Source organism: Ipomoea triloba, chromosome 10, assembly GCF_003576645.1.
Source record: "Ipomoea triloba cultivar NCNSP0323 chromosome 10, ASM357664v1".
NCBI lineage: Eukaryota > Viridiplantae > Streptophyta > Magnoliopsida > Solanales > Convolvulaceae > Ipomoea > Ipomoea triloba.
In genome coordinates this window covers 16,244,364-16,267,455 of record NC_044925.1, presented here as the reverse complement: position 1 = coordinate 16,267,455, position 23,092 = coordinate 16,244,364, and the positions used below count along the sequence as shown (strand labels likewise).

At 36.6% G+C, this 23,092-nt stretch overlaps 1 protein-coding gene across 1 annotated transcript; it reads right to left on the bottom strand.

Moving 5' to 3' along the window:
* Nucleotides 1-16,803: 16,803 nt before the first annotated feature.
* LOC116031457 (amino acid transporter AVT1H) lies at nt 16,804-22,447 on the bottom strand. The gene is made up of 4 exons (XM_031273674.1): nt 22,155-22,447; nt 21,089-21,388; nt 19,104-19,411; nt 16,804-17,343 (listed from the first exon to the last, which is right to left on the bottom strand). The coding sequence occupies exons 1-4, from the start codon at nt 22,396-22,398 to the stop codon at nt 16,804-16,806; spliced, it is 1,392 nt and encodes a 463-aa protein (XP_031129534.1). The 5' UTR covers nt 22,399-22,447.
* Nucleotides 22,448-23,092: the final 645 nt, after the last annotated feature.

Here is a 23,092-nt window from a genome sequence, read left to right as displayed (position 1 = left end):
CAAAGTTTTATGCGCAGCAGAAAAGTTATCCCCTTTTAATTTGCACGAGTTTGAGTTAGTTCGAGAGGTGTGATTATATGCAGTGCAGTTCGAGAGATAGGTTAGCGAGAGATAAAAGCAGAAAGTAAATGTGAGAGAGATTTTTAAGTGGTTCGGCCAACCCGCCTACGTCCACTCTTCTTCTAGAAACTCTCTAGAAGGATTGCACTAAAACTTCCCTTTTTAGTACAATATCGAGCGCTTGAGCTTTGATCACGAAGCGCGCCTCAAGCCTCAGGTTTTTCGCCCCGCTTCTTGTTACTCCACCTCTCGAGCACTTGAGCTTTGATCACCAAGCCCGCCTCAAGCCTCAGGATCTTCACAAGACAGCTCCCAGGTTACTCCGCCTCTTCTTGCCTTCTCCAAAGCAAGGTTGTTCCGGTTGTCACAGGTTGTGTGTAACAATCTCCAATCTGACCAAAAGCTTTCGTTGGATAATCTTCCTTGTTGAGCAGCTTTGGTCACCTTCTAGATGTGTAGCAGTTGAAGCTATGTAACTCTCTCAAACACTAAGATGTGTTTTCTCGCACTTGTGAATATCAAGGATGATATTCCAGATTAAGCTCTTGCACTCTGAACGTTTGAATTAGACACCTCTTATGATAGCTTAGAATTCTCGAACCTTTTTGAACTTGGGTCTTCACGTCCTTATATATGAGAGTTGAGGAATAATTCTGTTGGAGGGAAAATTATTCCGTTTGAAATCTGTCTCCCATGCCAATCATGGGACTTGTATATTTTCAGCATGTTTCATGGAGTAGTGGTCTTGTAACTTGAGCCTTTTGTCTTGTAGTGAATATCCCATAATCCACTATCTTGAGTACATGCTCCACTTACTTCTTTTGGTCAGAGGTTACCCTCTTTATATTCCCATTGATCCTTGTTTTAGGGAATTAGACCGACCTTGGATTGGTGCACTTTCTATCCGTTTGTTGTGGAATTCTGACGTGGCATCCACTACCGGTTGTTTTGTGTTCCCATAAGATTCTTTTTGGCACCTCCTTAATATTTTATCTTCATGATATTCTTCTTCTCCAAACTCAGATTACTTCATCCATGCGTGTTAACTGTCATTTAGTCCTTTGGAGAAGTACCAGTTCATCGAGACCAATGTTGATGTCTCAACTACTTGATGTCTCGATCCCATGTCTCGAACTGGATTGATGTCTCGAGAGATTCCTTCTCTCGAACTCTGCTTGTGTCTCGAGACTTAGTTGATGTTGTAACACCCCGGACCTACCTTCCCGTACATCCGAGGCATTACCGCCACACATAGAGAGAGAGTCTTATCATTTATCGATGAACCTCACTCTAAGTGCACAGGCTAAAGGAACTATTCTCATCACAATAATCACTCAACAGGTACTTAACACTTTCATACATGTCAACTGATGAAGCTTCATTAAGCAAAGTATATAATCTTGAAAAAATACATACATAAGATTGCCCCTCGGGCCAAAATACCAACAAGGTTCAGCCTAGACGCAACTGGTCATACCTAGCCATCACTAAGGCTACAAAAAATATATGTACACCAAAAAATTTTCCCAAAGACTCCCAAAGATCCGACGTCTAGTCAAGCATGCGGTACACGGGGCCAATGAACTCTCCCCAGACCAGGTGCCACTCCCCCTCATACCAGGTAATATGGTCCAAAAACCGAGAAGTGGTTATGACCATCGACCACTCCTCCCAAACATCCCGAGGGCTAGGGTCCCAAGGGTAGGGGTAGTGCACAATGAACTCCAGGGGATCGCTACCATCTAACGGCTCTATGGGGTAAAAGCCATAAGCAGCCTGGACCTCGTCCATAACCGGGCAAGAGACAAAAGGAGCCGACGGAGCCATAGGAGTATCTGGGTTCGTGGGAGCCTCGGGAGCATAACCAGGTGCGTATGGGTCTTCTCCCTCCATCATCTGTATGTAATCGTCATAATCCATGCCCTAACAAACATACTCCGGTGAACTTTCGGAGTTCACCGGGCTGCAGGAACTGACACTAGACTGCATCTGATAAGAACACAGTGAAGTGTAGTTAGCACAACGGCTAAGTAAGGATATCCATGGGTTATTCAAAACTAAATAAAGGTTTTGTAAAAATTGTTACATAGAAACCCTATACCTTACTCATCTGCAAGATTCTACCTGCAACGGTTATAAATAGCAACTTGCATACGTTATGAGCACAATTCAATAATGTCTCATAACATTTTCCCTCTTGACAAGGTCATTTGATATTCATTTACATACTCAACAATATATTGCTAAACAATTAAGCATACTAGTAAGTAGTATAAAACATAAATCACATATCTTGCTTGTGATCACTTTAGTAGAAACCTTTCCCTCATAATGAGATGCTCATCCCTTTTCACTTCTCAAAGAGAGAGATCACCCACAACCTTTGGGTACTTAAAACTTGTTACATCTCTCTTTCCTGTAGCTACGGCGTAACTACATTCACATCTCAAAATTTCACTTAGTCCTAGATAGAAAGTGTGAGGCCTTTGGAGTTCTTTCTCCACTTTTGACCACTTGGATCGTTGAACTCGGGTTCAGTGGTCATCGCCCGGTCTAATACTGATCCCCTGGACTTATAGGAGCGTTGGAATGATTCCTAGCTAGCCTCACTAGGTTCATAAGAACGACACCTACCCGAACATAGAGTGACTATACTTAAGTGTGCACACCCCCGTAGGAGTACCTTTTCCTTCTGGGTGATATAGTACTCGGCGAATAGACTTCGCCCACAGTATGATTGATCATACACATAATTACCATGCGGAATAGGCACTTTAAGCTCATCTTTATTCCGTGGTTAATAAGATCCTTCACCACTTTACTAGAACTAAGGTTTGAAAACATTTTTCTACTCTTTCTTTTTCTTGCATTGAAAATATTTTGAACATACTTGGGTCAATTCCAATACTCGGAAATTAATCCTCCTTTTTAACCCAATTCAAAAATCTTCCTTTTCTTTTGCCAAACACTTGGATGATCCACTAACATCCTTTCACAAATGTAAATCAAGTGTAACTACTCTACACTTTCAACTCCACAATTATCACATAAATCTCACATTTGGCACACACATCTCAATGCATATAACATATACATTTCCCAACTTCAACCTAGACATAACACATAAAATATATTTATTCTTCTCACTAACCACATATATAATTGTGGGTTATACATACCATATACTATACACAAAATGTGACATTTTACCCTATATATATATACATAATACAACATGTTATTAATACATACATACCCATATATGTACATATATATATATATATATATATAGGTTAAATACCCACACACCCCACGTATATAGATATATATACATATATACAATACACATAAATATATATATATATATATATATACAATAATTCACTTACAACACACCAATATACACACCATACTTTATAATTATATATATATATATACTACACTACACGTATCTACACTACATATATATATATATATATCACCTATATAAATATATATATATATATATCCTATTCTACACGTACCCATAATATGTACATAATACATATTAATATATATATATACTTTACACTACACGTACATACATACTATATATATGTACATAATATTTATAAATATATATATCACACTACAAGTACATATATACTACACATATTTTAATATACATAGTATGCTCAACTTCATGGTTTAGGCACATTAACAACCACCTCATACCAACATAACATTTTGTACATATGCCTTATGAAAAAAAAAAATACAATTACATATATATACATTCATTATGTACACAAAAATTCCACCTAGAACCCATCATATTTCAACCAAGCTATCAATTATCTAGTTTCAAACAACCTCAACCAATTAAAGGGATTCCTTACCTCAACCGGGTTTCTAATTCCGTAGAAAATCCTTGTAGATGATTTTCCCCAATTCACCTTAAAACCCTAGAATTCCAACAACAACATAACACATGATTTTAAGAAATCTTAACTTAGATTCATGTTCTAGGATGAAAAATAAAGCTATCTACCGAATAAAATTGAAGTTTTACCGAATATTTGGAGATCTATGAAGAATTGCTAGCTATGGAGTCTTGAAGTTTGATGAAGATGATGAAGAATTCCCTCTACCCTCTCTCTCTCTCTCTTTTTCGGCAATAGCAAGGGGAAATGGGAAAAATGGAGACTTAGTCAACTTAATCCCTTACAAGACTTATCCAAATCATCCCATTAAATTAATCCCTTTTTATTCACATGGTGAAATAGTGTGACACTTGTCACAATTCTGTGGTTTAATCTTGAAAATATCTTAGCTTAGACTGATCGGGATTAAATCAGATGAATTCTTGGTAGAAACTAATTCAATTCAAATAATTTTCGAACCCAAAAATTTATTCCAGTCTAAAACTCAAAATTGGGCTAGGTTTGGTACACCGCGAAATCTCGCGATGTACGATCACAAATAAATTTTAGCTGCTACGGGCTAATCTAATTAAATAGGAAATTCAAGAATAATAGTATGATGTCTAAAAATCCATTTCCTAGGACAAACGGGTCCGAACACTAGTTCCTAAAATTTTTACGGTTCGTGACCGGGACGTACGATCGCAGCTTATTACTAACTGTCCTTACTTATAATAATTCTTTTGAGGCATCGGGAGATCATCTCATGAATGTTATAGCCTAGAGAAATATTTTTCGAACCTTAATTTTACTCGAATAGGTGAGGGGTTACAGATGTCTCGCAGACCCTTATTCCTCCAGTAATGTTCCGTGCCTTCGTCTGATCTATCTATGAGCTTACACCACGAAACCTCTAAAATATTCAAACAAGTTTACCTTAAGCTTAAATATTTTCCGAGTTGAGCTCAAATACCCGGTTGTATTTTCACTCTTAGTTTACTTGTCGAACTTACAAGTATATCCTATCTATCGAGACTTAGGAGATTGTGAATTACATTTGGTATCATCAAAACCTATTACAATATGTTCCTAACAAAAGTTATTTTGTTTTAATTATTGTAAGGGCATTTTAGGAAAAGAAAATCGTTCCCCAAAATGCTGTTGCAAAACGCTGCTCCTTGTAGCGTTTTGCAACTTGGCGGTTTGGAGCAAATCCGCTGCTCCAAACCGCCACTAACCAAACAACTTTTCAGCGTTTTGACTTCGGTCAAAACGTTGAAAAATGGCGGATCCGCTAAATTTTGGCAAATCCACCAATAACCAAACAAGGCCTAAGAAAATGTCGAGATAAATTATTTACCAATACGCCAAAAGTTATAACTAATTAAATATTGAATGCAAAACTTTATTTCCTACTTGCATAACAATTAAATTCATATTTATATATACTATACAATTTAAAATGTTTGAACCTTTTATTATATATTCGGATTCATCTGAAATTTAAAATTTACTGAATTCAGAACCATAACAAACAAATTCTTATCATTTCCCAAAACTTAAGCGTCGTCCATTCCTTCCTAATTGCTATCAATTGAGAGATAACTCAAATAACTTTGCAAGGGCCTTGTTTCGTTAATGGCGGATCCGCCAATTTTTGACAAATCAGCCATTTTCAGCGTTTTGACCAAATATCAAAACGCTAAAATTTTCGTTTTGTCATTGGCGGTTTGGAGCAACGGATTTGCTCCAAATCGCCAAGTTGCAACACGCTAATATTAGCAACGTGTTGCAATGGCATTTTGGGGAAAAAAATTTCTTTCCCCAAAACACCCTTAACACAAAAAAAGAATAAAAAATAATAAACTAATGGGCAGGCTCCTTAATTTAATTGGAGCCTGCCTCTAAAGAAAATTACGGAGCCTTGAGGCTCCTTTTATAGGAGCCTCAAGGCTCCATTGCCCACTTATCCCACCGATGTGGGATAAGTGGGGGTTTAGGGGAGCCGCGCGGCTCCCCTTTTTTCTTTTTATTTTTTTTATTTTTTATTTTTAAAACATTTTTATTATTAATAAATTATTAAATATAGGTATACGCTTTTGGTAATTTTACATGTTAACCGCTAATCTAAACAGCTAATTTTACCAAACATATTTTTATAAACCGCTAATACATTCCGCTGGTCAAATACGCTAATACAATCCGCTATTTGATAATCGCTAACACAACCCGCTACCGCTAAACACTAACAGCTGATAAACAAACAAGTCCATTGAGGAAGACACAAGACAAGTCTCTCCCTATACCCCTATTGAGTCATAGCAATTATTGTTTAGATTTGACATCATTTGTACGAAAATGTGTCATTTAAAAATTAAACCCTAGACAAAATCATGTAAAGTACCAATGTCATTACCTTCTTTTCAAAACCCTATTTGAAAAGAAGGTAATTGGACTACCTTCTTTTATTTTTTTTTGTTTGACCCGGCATTCCCCACAAGGAAGGTAATTGCATTGCCTTCTTTTCACTACTTTAAAACCACTCTCAATTTTTAATAGGAAATTTTTATTACTTCAAATTTATGTTTTAAAATTTTTACTTTATTACATATTAATTAATAACATAAAGTTTTCGAAAAAAATAATCATATAAACAAAAATTTTAAAATTTTAAATAGTCAAATCAACTAAAGTGGTTGTCGACTCTAACGGAATAGCCCGGTGTCCATGCGTCTAAGACGACGACGACGACGACGACGACAACAATAACAATAATAATGCCACAATCAAATTTGGTACAACTACTAATTATTATTATTATTATTGTTATAATTATTATTAACAAAATAAATACCAATAATAATAATATTACAACTAAAAGTAATATCACTAAATTGTAATAATAATAATAATAATAATAATAATAATAATAACCTCGTAGTAGTAGTAGAAATAATAATAATAATAATAATAATAATAATAATAATAATAATAAATAAGTAAATAAATGTCATACTAATAATTATCATAATTATATCAAATTTTGTGGATAATAATAATAATAATAATAATAATAAACCATAAACACTAATTATTATTATTATTTAATAAAAATAAATATTTAATTTTCTAATCAAGAGTTAATTTCTTTTTTGGTCCTAGATTTATAGGGGTCATTCTGCTTTTAGTCCTTTTTTTTCGAAACATTCTATTATTAGTCCTAGTTTTATTGTGTCATGACCATTTTTGGTCCTTCGTTAATAAAACTGTTAAACAGGCGTTAATGATAAAGATATTTTTGTCTTTTGATACAAAATATATTTTATTAATTAATTAGTTCATTAAATAATTTTTTCCGCAACATGTATTGTGATCAAAATACCTAATTCCCATTCAAAATATTTAACTTTTACGCAGCAGCCAGCACTGCCTCACGCTCGCGTTCCGCAGCAGCTTCCACGTTCCGCACCGCAGCAGCTTCCGCGTTCTGCATCACCTTCCGCAGTCCGCAGCACCTTCCTATAGCGTACGCAAACATACAGTACAAGCAGACCCTCCAACTATTATGGATGAAAGGCAGAATGATGGTAAGTTTTTGAATTTGCTTTTTTGAATTTTTTTTTTTTGTTTTTGCTTTTTTTGTTTTTTTTTTTGGGATAAAGGTCAAATAAGTCATTAAACTTTTACCAAAGCAGCAATTAAGCCATTAAACTTGAAAAAAGCTTCAAATTAATACATGAACTTGAAAAAAAGATGCAATTAAGCCACTTTTACTTGCTATAGCAGGTTAACATCCGGTTAAAAACTTATTAAGATGCCATGTCAGATTTTTTAAAATAATTTTATTATTATTATTATTATTATTACTAAAGAAATCCTCGCAAAGTTTGGACAAGGTGATGACGGGGGGATACATCGGCCGGCGCTCCATCCTACTCCTTGAAGCCATCTGTCATGCCTTCCAACCCTCTTCTCACTGCTTTCCTTGCTTGCACTATCGTTCAATTTCTCATGCTTTTCACCACTTGGTAAACTCTTGAACCTTTTTTTGTACTTCGGAAAATTTTGTTGTTTGCTTTGTTGCGTTCAAATTTTCATCACTGGGATTTGTCTATGTGTTCTTGGGTTATGTTTTTTTGTTAATAATTGATTCAATTCTGAGTGTTCTACTGTGAGTTACTGTGTATTATATCTCGCATTGTTAATTACTGCTTAATTGCAAATAAGCTATGTCTGATCGTTAAAGAGGGAACTTGCTTAATGGTGCTAATAAAAATTGTTGCTGAAATTGGAATGCTTGAGCTCGAAAATCCGTGCTTTTGTTTTACTTTTTGCATGATCTTTGAATATGTTCTGTTCAATTTTGCAGATTTAAGGAGAAGAGATGGGATTCAAAAATGATGCTATACAAATTATTTGTAAAAAAAAAATCTTACATGGCATCCTAATAAGTTCTTACCGGATGTTAACCTGCTATAGCAAGTAAAAGTGGCTTAATTGCATTTTTTTCTAAGTTTATGTATTAATTTGGAGCTTTTTTGAGTTCAATGACTTAATTGATGTTTTGGTAAAAGTTCAATGGCTTATTTTACCTTTATCTCTTTTTTTTTTTGTTTTTTGTTTTTTGAATGTTGGTTGAATTGTCTGGTCATTGATAAATAAAGCATACTAGTGAAATTTTGATTTACTCACTATTTTAAATAAAATTGATTTGGATGATTAGAAATAAAATTTAATATAAATAATCTTTATTGCAGAATGTGAAAAGTGAACATCTAGTTTGAATAGTTAACTCACTCTTTTGATGAACCTCTAGTTTGAATACTTTGGTAGAATGCATGCTTTGAATGATTTATTTTACATATATTATGGGACCATTGTGTTGATGATAATTAAACTTGTTATGTTTTTTTTGTTTGTTTGTTTGTTATATGTTAACAGATAAATTCAAATTGATAATAAAACATGGTGGCTTGCTTAGAAAATCTGATAAAGGATATGTTGGAGGGATAACAACGAGTTTTGATATGGATAATGATTTATGGGGAATGATAACCCTAAGGGAGAGTGTAGAAGAGTTGGGGTACAACATGTTAGATAAGTTTAAGTATTTTATAGTGACAGATACTGGCCATTTAATTGAAGTAGTTACTGATAGTGATTGTTGAAAAATTTGTAATGGCTCTGTAGTTCCTAAGAAAATTGAGGTTTGGGTTGTACCAGCAAATTCTGAGGGTGATGGTGCAGGGCTGGGTGAAGGGGAAGTTGCAGAATTAGAAGAAAAGGGTGAGGATGAAGAGTTGGAATTGTATGACTATAGTGATGCAGAGTTGAATGAAAATGAGGAAGATGACAAAGAGTGTGAAGGTAATGTTGATCCAAATGTAGAGTATACTAGGGTTGGAGTTAGTAATAAACGTGATTCAAAAGATTTTAGTGCAAATATAGATTGTGTGGGGCTAAATATGTCTGATGAAGAGAGTGGAAAGGAGACTAATGATGAAGAGAGAACTAAATGGCTAGTGTTTAAGTCTAATACTGAGATGAAGTCTGTTAAATTTGAATGTGGATTAACATTTGCTTCTAAAAAAGAATTTAAGAATGCAGTCCACAACTACGTGTACAGTAATGGCAAGGAATTACACACTTCACTAAGAATGACAAAGAAAAAATGTATGTTAGATGTAGATAAGTTGGCTGCCCTTTCAAAATCAATATGTGGAAAGTAAAAACTGTTATGTCTTGGAGAATTACTACTTTTCATGAAGAGCATGAGGTGTGTGGCTGGGTTTACAAAAATAAAGTCTACTAGAGTTGCAAATAGATGGAAGAAAGAAGTAATGCACCATATGAGTTGGACATCAAATGAGTTTAGAGACAAGGTTAAGGCTAATGAAGGGTTTGAGGTAAGCACAAAGCAAGCATATAGGGCAATTACAAAAGCCAAAGAAGCAATTGAAGGGGACGCTCTAGATTTCTTCAAAAACATTTAGGACTATCGCTTAGAGATTCAGAAGTTATGTTAAACATTTTTATTGGAAATATGAAATCTTTGATTAAATACTTTAATTTGTTGATGGGATGAATGTAGGTTTTGGATTCGTTAACAGAATTACAGAAAGAGTACGGTACCTATATGAGAGTTAGCATAAAACTCTTCTAACCTATAGGTACCAACTATTGACTGAAACTAACCAATACTAATTCAACTATTACAATATAATAACATATTATATATGACATGGTTAACACGCCCCCTCAAGCACAAGGTTGAGAGGAACCAACATTGAGCTTGGTGCGCAGAGTAGTGAAACGCTGAGCCGGAAGCGGTTTGGTGAAGATATCCGCTATCTGGTCTTGAGTCGACACAAAGCTGACTGTGAACTCTCCTGAAGCGACCTTGTCGCGTACAAAATGATAATCGACTTCAACATGTTTGGTGCGAGCATGGAATACTGGATTGGCAGCCATATAAGTGGCACCCAAGTTGTCACACCATAAGGTAGCGGGCTGACCCGAGTGCAGACGTAACTCCCGGAGTAAGGAAATAACCCATGTGACCTCTGCAGCTAGATCTACTAACCCCTTATATTCAGCTTCTGTTGATGACCGAGCAACAGTGCGCTGCTTCTGAGAAACCCATGATACGAGATTGGAACCATAAAATACTACATAGCCACTAGTTGATTTTGTGTCGATTGGACAGCCCGCCCAATCGGAGTCAGAATAGCCATGTAAAGTGGAGTGTAAAGACGGAGTGGCCCGAAGTCCCATGTCTAGCGTGCCCTTAACATAGCGTAGCACCCGCTTGAGGAGACCCCAGTGATCGGCTGTCGGTGAGTGCATAAACTGACAAAGACGGTTGACTGAAAATGACAAGTCCGGCCGGGTAATAGTCAGGTACTGCAGGGCACCAACAATACGACGATACTGTGTAGGATTATCGAACGGCTCAAGAGAAGGTGAGGCAGATTGAGTGACAGCTGCCGGAGTCGCCAGTGGTTTGCAATCAGTCATGCCTGCTCGAACAAGAATATCCTGCATGTACCTCTTCTGTGATAACAAGAACCCACCATCATATTTCAGATTCTCTATGCCGAGGAAGAAACCAGGTGTGCCTAAATCGCGGATTTTAAAAGCTTTAGAGAGACGGAGAAGAAGAGAATCAACCAAGGGCGCATCGTTACCGATCATGATGATATCAACAACATAGACTAGTAAATAAACCCGAGAATCTCCCGATGTGTAGTGAAATAAGGAGACATCGGTCTTGGAGGATGCAAAACCTGCAGATGTCAGAAAGTCTTGTAGACGTTTGAACCAGGCACGCGGGGCTTGCTTTAATCCGTACAGTGAACGCTGCAACTGACACACATGTCCAGGGTGTAGCGGGTCTTCATACCCTGGTGGCTGCTTCATAAAGACAGTCTCCGATAGATGACCATTCAAGAAAGCATTATGAACATCTAACTGCCGGAGAACCCATGAATGTGTAACTGCAAGGGAGAACAGGAGTCTGACTATAGTTGGTTTAACCACGGGACTGAAGGTGTCGAAGAAATCTTTCGTTGCAACTTGATTAAAGCCCTTTGCTATAAGACGAGCTTTATATCTCTCAATAGTGCCATCTGCTTTACATTTGGTGCGGAATACCCATTTACAGCCGATTATATTCATAAGAGGGGTTGCCGGTATTAACTTCCATGTGTTGTTATGTAGCAAAGCATTAAATTCCTGATCCATCGGATCTCTCCAATGGGGATGCTTGATCGCCTGTGTATAGCAGGTAGGGTCCGTGGTCGTGTGTAGTGCATAAAATTGCTCTCCTATTCCCTTCGTCTTTTTGCGTGTGCGCATAGCATGTCCTCCTGCTGTTGTGTGTTTAGACACACCCTGACTCACGGGCACTTGGGGTTCCGTAGTAGCTGACGAGCGTGAGTCAGTCTGAGTTCGAGATGAGTCAGTCAGGTGATAAGACGGATCTGAGACAGAGGGTACTGGCGGAGGAATAGAATTAGCAGTAATACGGATAGGTGCAGTTGCCCAGACTGAATCTGTACATTCTTGCGATACAACTTCCTGCAAGGTATCCTGAAAAGGAAAGGTATTTTCATCAAAACGAACATGGCGACAGGTGTAGACCTTACCAGTGTTAAGGTCCATGCAACGGTATCCCCTATAAGTGATTGGGTAACCTAGGAAAACACAAGGTGCTGATCGGTACTCGATTTTGTGTCGATTATAGGGGCGGAGATATGGATAACAACGACACCCGAAGACACGGAAGAAGGTGTACGGTGGTTGGGTGTTATATATTTGGAAATGAGGAGTTTTAAAACCTATAGCTGACGAGGGTAAACAGTTGATCAGAAACGTGGCTGGCTCAAAGGCAAAGTCCCAAAATTTTAGCGGTGTTGAACTTTGTGCTAGTAACGACAGTCCGGTTTCCACAATGTGACAGTTACGGCGCTCTACCCTCCCATTTTGTTCGTGTGTATAGGCACATGATTGACGGTGGGAAATACCTAACCATTCAAATATGTTATGTAAACGACGGTATTCCCCCCCCCCTAAATCAGACTGTATGACTTTGATAGAATGCGAAAACCGACGTTCTACCATCGCCCGAAACAAAGTAAAAACTTTATAGATGTCTGACTTTACACGAAGAGGATAAAACCAGGTATACCTGGAATAGTCATCTACAAAAAGAACGAAATATCTAAAACCGGAATAAACAGGTGATGGACCCTATATGTCCGTGAAAATTAAATCTAATGCATTTGTACTGTTATTTTTGACCCTATCTAGTGGAAACCGCGACGACTTCCCAAGTTGACAGGCCGAGCACACATCTAACGTAGTGGCTTTATGAGACGAAACTGGGCAGTGTGCTAGAACACGCTGTAGAACTTGACTGTGGGGGTGACCCAAACGTTGATGCCAAATCTTGGGCGAGGCACGAGCAGTGAGAAAGACTTTATGACTATGTGGGAGTGACAGTTGATACAAACCACCCGTAGTGAAACCTTTAAGAAGCACCTCCCGAGTGGTGCAGTCCTTCACAAGAAAAAAATCTTTATGAAATTCAAAATAAACGTTATTCTTATTAGTAAATTTATAAACCGAGAGTAACGAAAGTGACAAGTTGGGGACATGAAGAATTTGTGACATTTTTAAAGGGTGCAACTTAGAAAGAGGGAATTACCGTGCGACCCACACTGGTAATATCCAATCCTGAACCGTTTCCCACTTTCAGAACATCAGTGCCATTATATGACTCAGAATGATCCAGCAAACCAACGTCTGGCGTGGCATGCGACGTTGCGCCTGTGTCCGGGAACCAGGAATCCGCCGGGGAAGACGTCACCGCATCTCCGGAATAGGCTGCGTGCACTTGCTGAGATGGCTTGTCGTCGTAACGACGGAAACAGTTGACAGCCGTATGGCCATAATTCCGACAGATCTGGCAACGTGGGGAGTTTCGACCGCCGCCTCTGCCTGTAGACCCCGATCCGCGACCACGCCATTGACGGCCGCCACGACCACCAGAACTCTGACCTCCGGTGTTGGAATTGCTTCTGCCACGTCCAGCGTAAAACGCTGCAGGCATGCTTTGCGGCAACGAGGAATCCGCGCCACCGAGTTCTTCTGCATGAAGAAACTCTTGAGCCTGTAGATGATCACCCAATTGGGGGAGCGTTATTGGCGTCGCAGCACCTGTAAGGGTGCTCGCCATTGCTCGGAATTCCGGGCGTAATCCCCGCAAAACGTATAGAATCTGTTCATCGGCTGTTAGAGGACGCCCTGCCAGTGACAAAGCCTCCACAAGCATCTGAGCTTGCCCTAGGTACTCTGCCGGAGTGGAATTCCCTTGCCGGAGAGTTTGGAACTGTCCAAGGAGACTCAGACACCTTGTGCGAGATTGAGAGGCGAAAGCAACGGTGAGCGACTCCCAAACCTCACGCGATGTGTCCTTGCCGACAGCCAAATACATGACTTCGCTTGTGAGGGAGGAGACTATGAGAGACAGGATTGCTTGATCATGTTGAACCCACGACGCGTATGCCGGATTGGAGACCGGCAGCGAGGTGGTGGCGGTCGATGACGGCACGGCGGAAGGCAGTGTAGGAGATGGACATGGCACGGTTCCATCCAGGTATTCCAACAGAGCTTGGCTACGGAGAAAGGGTAGAATTTGTGTACGCCAATAGATATAGTTTCTGGCTGTTAATTTGATAGAGACATGATGGTTGGCGGTGGAAATGGTGGGTGCCGGCGTTGGCGGTGAAGGAACAAGGGTGGGGGTAATAGCTCCGTCGGTGACCGGTGTCGTCATCGTAAAACAAAAGTGGAACGGTTGGGAGGGTAGGAGAGAGTGAGAGGATCGATCCTAGGCTGATACCAGATGAACGTAGGTTTTGGATTCGTTAACAGAATTACAGAAAAAGTACGGTACCTATATGAGAGTTAGCATAAAACTCTCCTAACCTATAGGTACCAACTATTGACTGAAACTAACCAATACTAATTCAACTATTACAATATAATAACATATTATATGTGACATGGTTAACAGATGGGATGGTTAAGCACATACAATCTGCATCTATCTGGGGTTGGTACGTGTCGTTAATGAATAATCAGGGTGTGTTTGGTTCGCACATGAGAATCAGAATTGGTGTGGGTATCAAATACTTGATAAGGGTACATAATAGATTTTGGTGAAAGTATTTTGCATGTTTGGTAGTAGGGTGGAATGAGAATGATTATTAATAGTTGGGGAAGAAATGAGGAAAGGAAATGAAACCCTTATTTAATAAGGGTATGAGTTTTTCAATTAATGGGGTATTTCAAACCCATAGTAGTATTCTAAAATCCTGTCAACCAAACAATAACACTCACTTTGATACCCATACCTTATACCAAAACCCGTCAACCAAACATACCCTCATTCTCATTCCACCCAACTACCAAACATACCCTCATTCTCATTCCACCCAACTACCAAACATGCAAAATACTTTCATCAAAATTCATTGCCTTTACCAAATATTTGATACCCATACTGATTTCAATTCTCATGTGTTAACTAAACACACCCTTAGTGTAAAGCGATTTTACTTATTAAACGTTGAGTCTGTAATTAATGCAAGAATTGCCTAGTATAAGTACCACATGCTACTGTAAAAAGTAGGGGATAGACTCCTCAAAACTTGTACTAAACTTTGTAAAGCAATACAATCAATCTCTTGTTCATTAAGCTTACCAGTGTTACAATAATACCTTCAATAATATAAAACAGAATTCTAATTTCAGTTATAAACTAAACAGAGTTTTTTTTTTTTGTTATTTAAATAAAATAAAAATAAAATTTAAATAAATTATATTAAAAGAAATAAACTAGCAATTGATTTATTATCTTCATCTCTCTAATTATATTTTAATGAAAAAATAGTCAAATAGACTATCAAACTATACTTGAAGCAACAAGTAAACTTATAAACTGTATTCATGACATCTTTGGTAAAGAGGGATTGCAATACCTTTCACACTTAATTCCAAGAAGTGGAAAATTTCAAAGTTTGGTTGGGAGCAATTGTAATTCTATGGCATTACAATTTTTCAAATTAGAGGAATTGCAAATCCTACCTCCCCCGTAGAAATTACAATTACATAATATATGGGAAGAAATTTTTGAGTGTGATGACCAAATTATCCTCCCTAATAATCCTACATCTTTTCTTAAGAATTGCAACTACAACGATACTTTAGTCTTTATACTATTTATTCTCTTTCAATTACCATATATACCAAATATTAGAATTGAAATTTCTAATAATTCTATTATCTATCAATATAATAATAATATTTGAATTAATACCTTATTCCCACCATTTTCCTTTCCCCTAATTCCATTCTAATTGCAATCAAACGGCTTGTTAAGAAGTTTTAATTAAACATTTTAACTCAACAAATTGATGCAATCAAGCTTATTAGCTTGTAAACTCCAAGTATAAATAACTAGTTAAACATGACATAGAATCCGAGTCGTGGATAAGGAATCATCTTTATTCAAATAAATAATTTAAAAAAAAAAAACATTTTGATGGAGAAGGTATGTCCGGATCGGAACTCTTTATTTTTTATTTTTTATTTTTAAATTCATTTATTTGAATAAAGATCCTATGTAAACACATTTTAATTGGTTAATGCTTGGTAATTAGCCAATCAACTCAATTTTATCAATTAAATGAGTTGAGGTGTCTAATTAAAATGTTTTATAATTTAAGAATCTAATAATTATTGTTTCACAGGGTTATTTCATCATTTTTCCTATTTATACTGTCCCTTACTTCAACTTTCCGTTGATCATGCATGCTTATCATGTGCGTGTGAGTAACGCTAAAGTGCGCACTTTGGTTTCATTTCTTCAATAGAAAAAAAGTCTCCAAGGATAATGGAGACTTTTTGAGAAAATACTCAAAAAAAGTTTCAAATTGGAGATGCCCCAGTGGCACATCACCATGTTCAAAGCTCTACCCCAGGCCATCATCAAATCACTAAATAGAAAATGGAAAAGGAAAAATAATAATGAAAAAAAAAAAAAAGAGAAGAATTCCAGCACACCAAAATTTAGTTTATAATATTCTCACATTAAAAAAAAAAAAAAGAGTTACAATTATAGACTAGGCTTATATCTTATGATGAAGAAGATAGAAGGCCTATTTTCATAAGTTCACAACATTTTTCAAGCACATTTAATATTTTCATGACAGGATTTATAACTTATTTAACAATATGACTCTTATAATCGAAAATTAAATTGGTTGCAGAGTTCTTAGGTTGAGCTAGCTCTTTGAAGACTTATGAGTAATAGCTTAAAAGAAGAAATTGTTCCAGACACGGCGAGAACTGTCCCAAACACAATTAGAACAATATTAAAAATCAGGAGTGGCTTTGAGATTTTAGGCCAGAAGATCTTTGTGTAGAAACCACAAGGCAAGACAATGCTGATCCCAATGCTAACCAGCGAGCCAGTGAGGCTAAGAACGTGCTCAAAATATGGCACACATAGAGCCAGGACTAGTATTATGAGGATGAGAATTGAGCCAGTGCCACCCCTAATTATGGTCTTAACGTGATTCTTCATGGAAGGTGGGAGAGAGTGGTCGAGTTCAATGGCGAATGGGGCGAACTCCAATGCGTATTTGGTCATGGGTGTGAGAACGGTTGCCCACAAAGCCACCTTGGTGAAGACGACATGCCTAGGCATGCTTAGGGTGATCTGTGAACTCACTCCCGACCCAAACATCTTAGCTCCCATGAATGCTAAGGCGGTGTAGAGTATGGTCACTATTGAAAAGCTTACAATTGATACCTACAAAACATGTTTTAAATAAATCAGTCAAAACAAATAACTTTAACCAGCTTTGTTAGTGTGAGTAGTCGTGTACCCTCCTCCCTTAAAGCTCTTCCAAATAAGAGGTCACAGGAGTTGAGTGCTAAGTCTAATACGGCCGATAATGATGATCATAAAAATTGAATATTTATGTTGATATTATTTACCCTCTCTCATTTTATATGACTCATTAACTATTTATTATTAAGAATCGTTGAAATGTCATTAAATACAAGAATATTTAGATCTTTTTTAAACAAAGTAGGTTGACCCACTATATTTTTTATATTTATTTTTTTGAAAAAAATCCGTAATTGAAGATCGAAATGCCCTTGTATTTAACGAAATTTAAACTATTTTGTTGATAGAGGATAAAAAATGGTCATGTCACAATAATACTCGGACCAAAAGTGGATGTTCTGATAAAAAATGACTAAAAGTGGATTGTCACCTATAATTCTAGGACCAAAAATGTGATTAACTCTATTATTAATTAGTTTTATTGTAGATAGTATAAAATAGGTTGGATGGAGTATATGATCCCCAGAATAAAATTGGATCTTAACATATAGTGTTACGGATCAAATAATCCGAGATATAGACGCACAATATATATATGCACTACTGGTTCCAAATATTTACTAATCGAATGTTGAAAAAAAAAAGTTAAAATAGTTCAGCAGAGAAGGTTTAATTTGGAATTTGGAATAGAATCCTATTCCTCAGGTGACGACGACTTGTGACCAAAATTGGATGAATCACATGATAAAATGAAAGAGAATCCTATGATGGAATATATTTGGTTATTAGTTTTAAAGTTCATAACTTAATGGTAAATTTGATGCATGGCATTTGAACACAAAATTTTATAATAAGCTTAAACAGTCACTCTCTTAAGATTTAAAAAAAAAAAAAAAAGAATTATAACAAACACCAAAACCTTCTTTACCGAAGATAAGAAGATAAGAGTGGTGTTATTAGACCATAAGATATTGTACATTATTATTATTTTTATTTTTTATTAAATTTTGATTGTGTTTCAAAATATTGAGTGTAATTTTCACATTGCGACGTTAGATCTTGATCTTTGTGTCTTTTTCTATTGATGTAGTAAATACACTCGGTTATACGAGTAAGTCTATGTTGTAGTTACGGTATGTGAGCTCGGGAATTAGTGACAGTGGGTAGGAGATTCTCGATTTAGTATTGATTAGGTGAAAATCTAAAAGTCCCAGATACTAAGCAATAAATGCTCTATTTAGGGAACACATGTCAGGTGTCTAGCATGCCGGCCACGCGTTCAACATGCACTGGCGTGGTCGGCGACCCTATCACGCGTGGGTTTCGATTCCTGACAGGTCTATTTCTGGTGAGGTCGGGCATAGCCATAAGGACGGGGATTTTTCCCCTTAGTGTAAGCGGTTGATCGATGGGAGGATTTGGTCACAACCCGAGCTCCGGGGTCGGTTCCAAGCAAAAACTCAAGTGCTTTCAGATCGGGTTAGACGAGGTTAGACGGGATCGAATATGATCAGTAAAGATTCTTTTTATTGCACGAAGTATATCCCTAGCGGGTATAGGTACGTCGTACTTATGCCCATATATATCCTATCACCTATAATATAATTTACTATGAAAAAACTAATTGAGCTGTTCATGCTGGCAAAAATAATATTCTTAAAATATAAGATACTACGTAAGTTGGAAAGTTTTGGTAAAGGAAATTGGATTTGCGTTACCTTGGTGAATTTGGAAGGATCCTTCATGGCGGTGTAAATGTTAGGGAAAACGATATGGCCGGCATAGCTGAAAGCATAAAGGCCTGAAACTGAAGGAATATTAGGGAGGTGAAGAGGTGGTATGTGATGGTTAGGGTTGACGACGCCGAACACGGCGGTGCACGCCACCGTCACAAAAATAAGAAGCGACATGAGGATTCCAGCGCTGGAGAGAAAGGATATGGAAGACAGATCTCTGAACCAGAGGCTGGGCAGGGCCAGCAAAACCGCCATCACAGTCAGCAATTGGGAAGTTGATAACTGTATGCCTGTGGGCAGTCACAAACGGATCGGACCAGTAACAATAAATCAATTCTTAAAATGGAGTATATATATATATATATATATATATATATATATATATATATATATGGAGTATCAGAACCCTGTGTTAGATGAGAATGTGCAATTTACAGCTTAATGAGTGCACAAAATCTACTCCTAAGCATGTATGGATGACGATATAGAGACTATAGAATAGATTCTGTGTATTCATGTAATAGATTGTATTGTACTCATGTAATTCATTTTCACGTTCTCACCTAAGGTATATACAGGGGCAGAGCCAGAAAACTCCAGTTGGGGGGGCCAATATGTTAGAAAAAATTTGCCGTGTTAGTCAACATTATAATTAACCGTATTATATTATTATATATACTATACATTATTGTAATTATTATTGATAATGATTTCTAATTATACTCTTTATAATAATGTATGAAATATATAATTATATGAGTAGATTGACACGAGTGTCGATCATTACTTTAGATTTTTTTTTATATATAACACAAAATATCATCAACATAATAATAATAACAACAAAAACAATAAGAACAACAACATTTATTTAAATATAAATTGTCAATTTTTATCAAATAAAAAGTTTTGTCAATTATTTTGTCACCAAATTTTTCATAATTAATTGATATTCATTTTACTGATTAACAATATTTCAAAATTTGAGAGATAAAGACAAAAATCAATATCACAAATTAAACAATTAATATTAATTTTTGACAATTTCAACACTAATAATTTAAACAAGCAAATGTACATCTTCAAAGTGTGAATAAATAATTAAAACACACAATAAATCATTAATTAATTAATCAACATAACTAATAAAACTAAAGCATATATCTCAAATTTGGAGATTTTTTTAAAATAAAATGAATATTTGATGCTCTCCATTATTAAAATCTTGATAAAAGAAATAAGATAAAAAGAAAATGGTGACTTTAATTATTTGGTTTATTACTTTCTATTTAGTGAATTTAAACTTTAATATATATTTTGAGTTCACTTAATATAAATATAATAGATTATTTAAAAAAACAATTAGAGGGGCCAAAAGTGTATTTATCCCCACTATATCAATATATACATACACATTTATTAAAATATTTTAAGGTGGGGTAGGGGTGGGAGGGGGGGGTTGGGGGGGGGGCCAGGGCCCCTACCCCATAAGGTGCCTCCGCCCCTGGGTATATATATGTGTGTGTGTGTGAGAGAGAGAGAAGCTCCAGGAGCTGAAAATTATTAACCACTCTAAAATAAGAGAAAAATGTGGCGGCACTTTTATAAATATCTCAAATTTTAAATTAAGAACAATACCATAAAGTACCTCATCTAGAAATAGGCCAGGTAAGAATTAGAGTTACACATTAAATAGCAAATCTATATATGTATTATGGGTTGTACTTTATACACCTCACAATTGTACGTGACAAATTTTAAAGTTTGAGTTATTTAAGAAATTAATAACTTTTTTTTTCCTTTCCTTTAGAATGGTTGATTTTTCTTAAATGGACCCGCTAAAATGAATTCTTAAATCAGTTTTTTCTTAGGAATAGATTTTCACTTGAGTTATAGATCAGAAGTGTCAATACAATGAATTGCATTGGGAGGTGCATATGCATTATATTATACTATATATATATTACCTGTGAGTTTGAGGTGAGTGCCCAAAAACACAGTGGCCAAGTTGTCATGAAGGGAAATGGTGTAAGAGACAAGTGCCATAAAGATTTCCAGGTAGATGAAAGATGCAGCCAAGATTCTCCCCTTTGTTCCAAATGCTTGTTGCCCAATATCCTTGTAATCTTTTGACTTTGGGTCCTTTCCCAGACATTTTCCCAGGAGGTGGGTGGTGTAAGCACATATTACTCCAAGTCCTATTAGTAGGAATGCTGAAATCCACCCTCCTTTTTCCAAAGCATATGGAGTTGACAGTTGCCCCAAACCTGTTCAAAGATTCCAAACCCGGCCATATATAGAGTAAACCACCAAAACACAGAAAATAGTACAAACGGAAAATCAGAACCCTACAATAAATTAGCAGGGACTATACAACATAGACTAACTAGAAGTGCTCTAAGTTTTAACTAAGAGCAACCCAACTTAGATTTTGTGAGGATCTTTTTTGCTTTAATGGAAGAGAGAGAGGGTTAGTTATTGTAGGGGAAAGAAGGGAGGACAGAAAAAAAATTTGTATTTGCAGTAATTAGAGTTTTTTTGGAATCTACTAGGCCCGGTTGATTAGCCACCTGGGGCTAAATATATTACCTCCGTCCCATTTTGATTGTCTGATTCGTTGAACGGGACTTGATTGAAATTATTTTTAATCTAATTTTTCATAGTATTAAGTTTAGCATTAATATATAAAATTTATATATTTAGATGCTACATTAAAAGTACTACTGTATTAAACAAAAAAAACTTAAATTTAAAAATAATAAACAATTACTAAATAAAATAAGCAATAAAGAAAGAGTTCAATGAATAGTAAATATGACTTTCTCCACTTTCCCAATCTGTTTTAGCCTAAAGAATCAATGCGCCAAAGCCCGAGTTCGATTCTGTAAGAACCCATTTAAAATGATAACAGAGGTGTAATCACACACTACATAGTAGTTGACTTTCTCTCACTTCTACTTCTTCCTCCCATATGGTAAAAAGACTGCAAAAATCTTTAGCTGATGGGTTGCTTTAATGATAAAAAGCTCTTACCTATAAGCATTCCGATCATATTGATGACAGAATGCATGAAAGAGCTGTTATTCTTCTCAGCTTGCTCAACACATTCCTCACTCGACTCCAAGCTTTCCAAATCCTTAACCGCCGTTTGATCCTCAAAGCAATCGCTGCTCGCCGGCTCGACGTGTTTGTGACCATCAGGACAGCACTGCGAACACTCTATCGTACTTTGCGTTCCACTTCCAGATCTCCAGCTCTTGCTGATGCTACTAAACATTTCTGATATTATTATAATTATTATTGTTTTTGAGGAGAAAGAAAGGGAAATGTCCAAAATATTGAGTTGTGTTGGATATGAATGCATGCTTGATTATATTGATGTTCTATTTATAGACCTATGGAGTTCTTACGAGAAGAATATCACGTACTATACGTGGGAGAATCTTGATTTCTTTTCCTTTATATATATATATATATATATATATATATATTTCTATTCAAATGTGGCTGCGCCTTCCCGTGCGGCCGTGCGGTTTACACCACTCAATGTTAAGAAATGCATCACTCAATGTTACGAAATGATGAAAATGCATTTCTTAATATGAAATGCACCACTCAATGATATTTATGTGGTGCATTTCTTAATATTGAGTGGTGCATTTCTTAACATTGAGTGGTGTAAACCGCACGGCCGCACGGGAAGGCACGGCCACACCTTAACATAACCCTATATATATAGAGAGTCATGATCAGGTGCGGCCGTGCTCTCCCGTGCGGCCGTGCGGTTCACACCACTCAATGTTACGAAATACACCACTCAATGTTAAGAAACACATCACACAAATATGCACTGTGGTGTGTTTCTTAACATTGTGGTGTGTTTCATTGTGGTATGTTTTTTAACATTGAGTGGTGTATTTCGTAACATTGAGTGGTGTGTGACCGCACGGCTGCACGGGAGAGCACGGCCG

Excerpts from the sequence above, each read along its gene's own strand:
- LOC116031457 (XM_031273674.1), bottom strand. The coding sequence starts at position 22,398 with ATGTTTAGTAGCATCAGCAAGAGCTGGAGATCTGGAAGTGGAACGCAA. Across the intron at positions 19,412-21,088 it reads CACTCACCTCAAACTCACAG|GCATACAGTTATCAACTTCC; the intron begins GTAATATATATA and ends GACTGCCCACAG. Across the intron at positions 17,344-19,103 it reads ATCCTTCCAAATTCACCAAG|GTATCAATTGTAAGCTTTTC; the intron begins GTAACGCAAATC and ends CATGTTTTGTAG.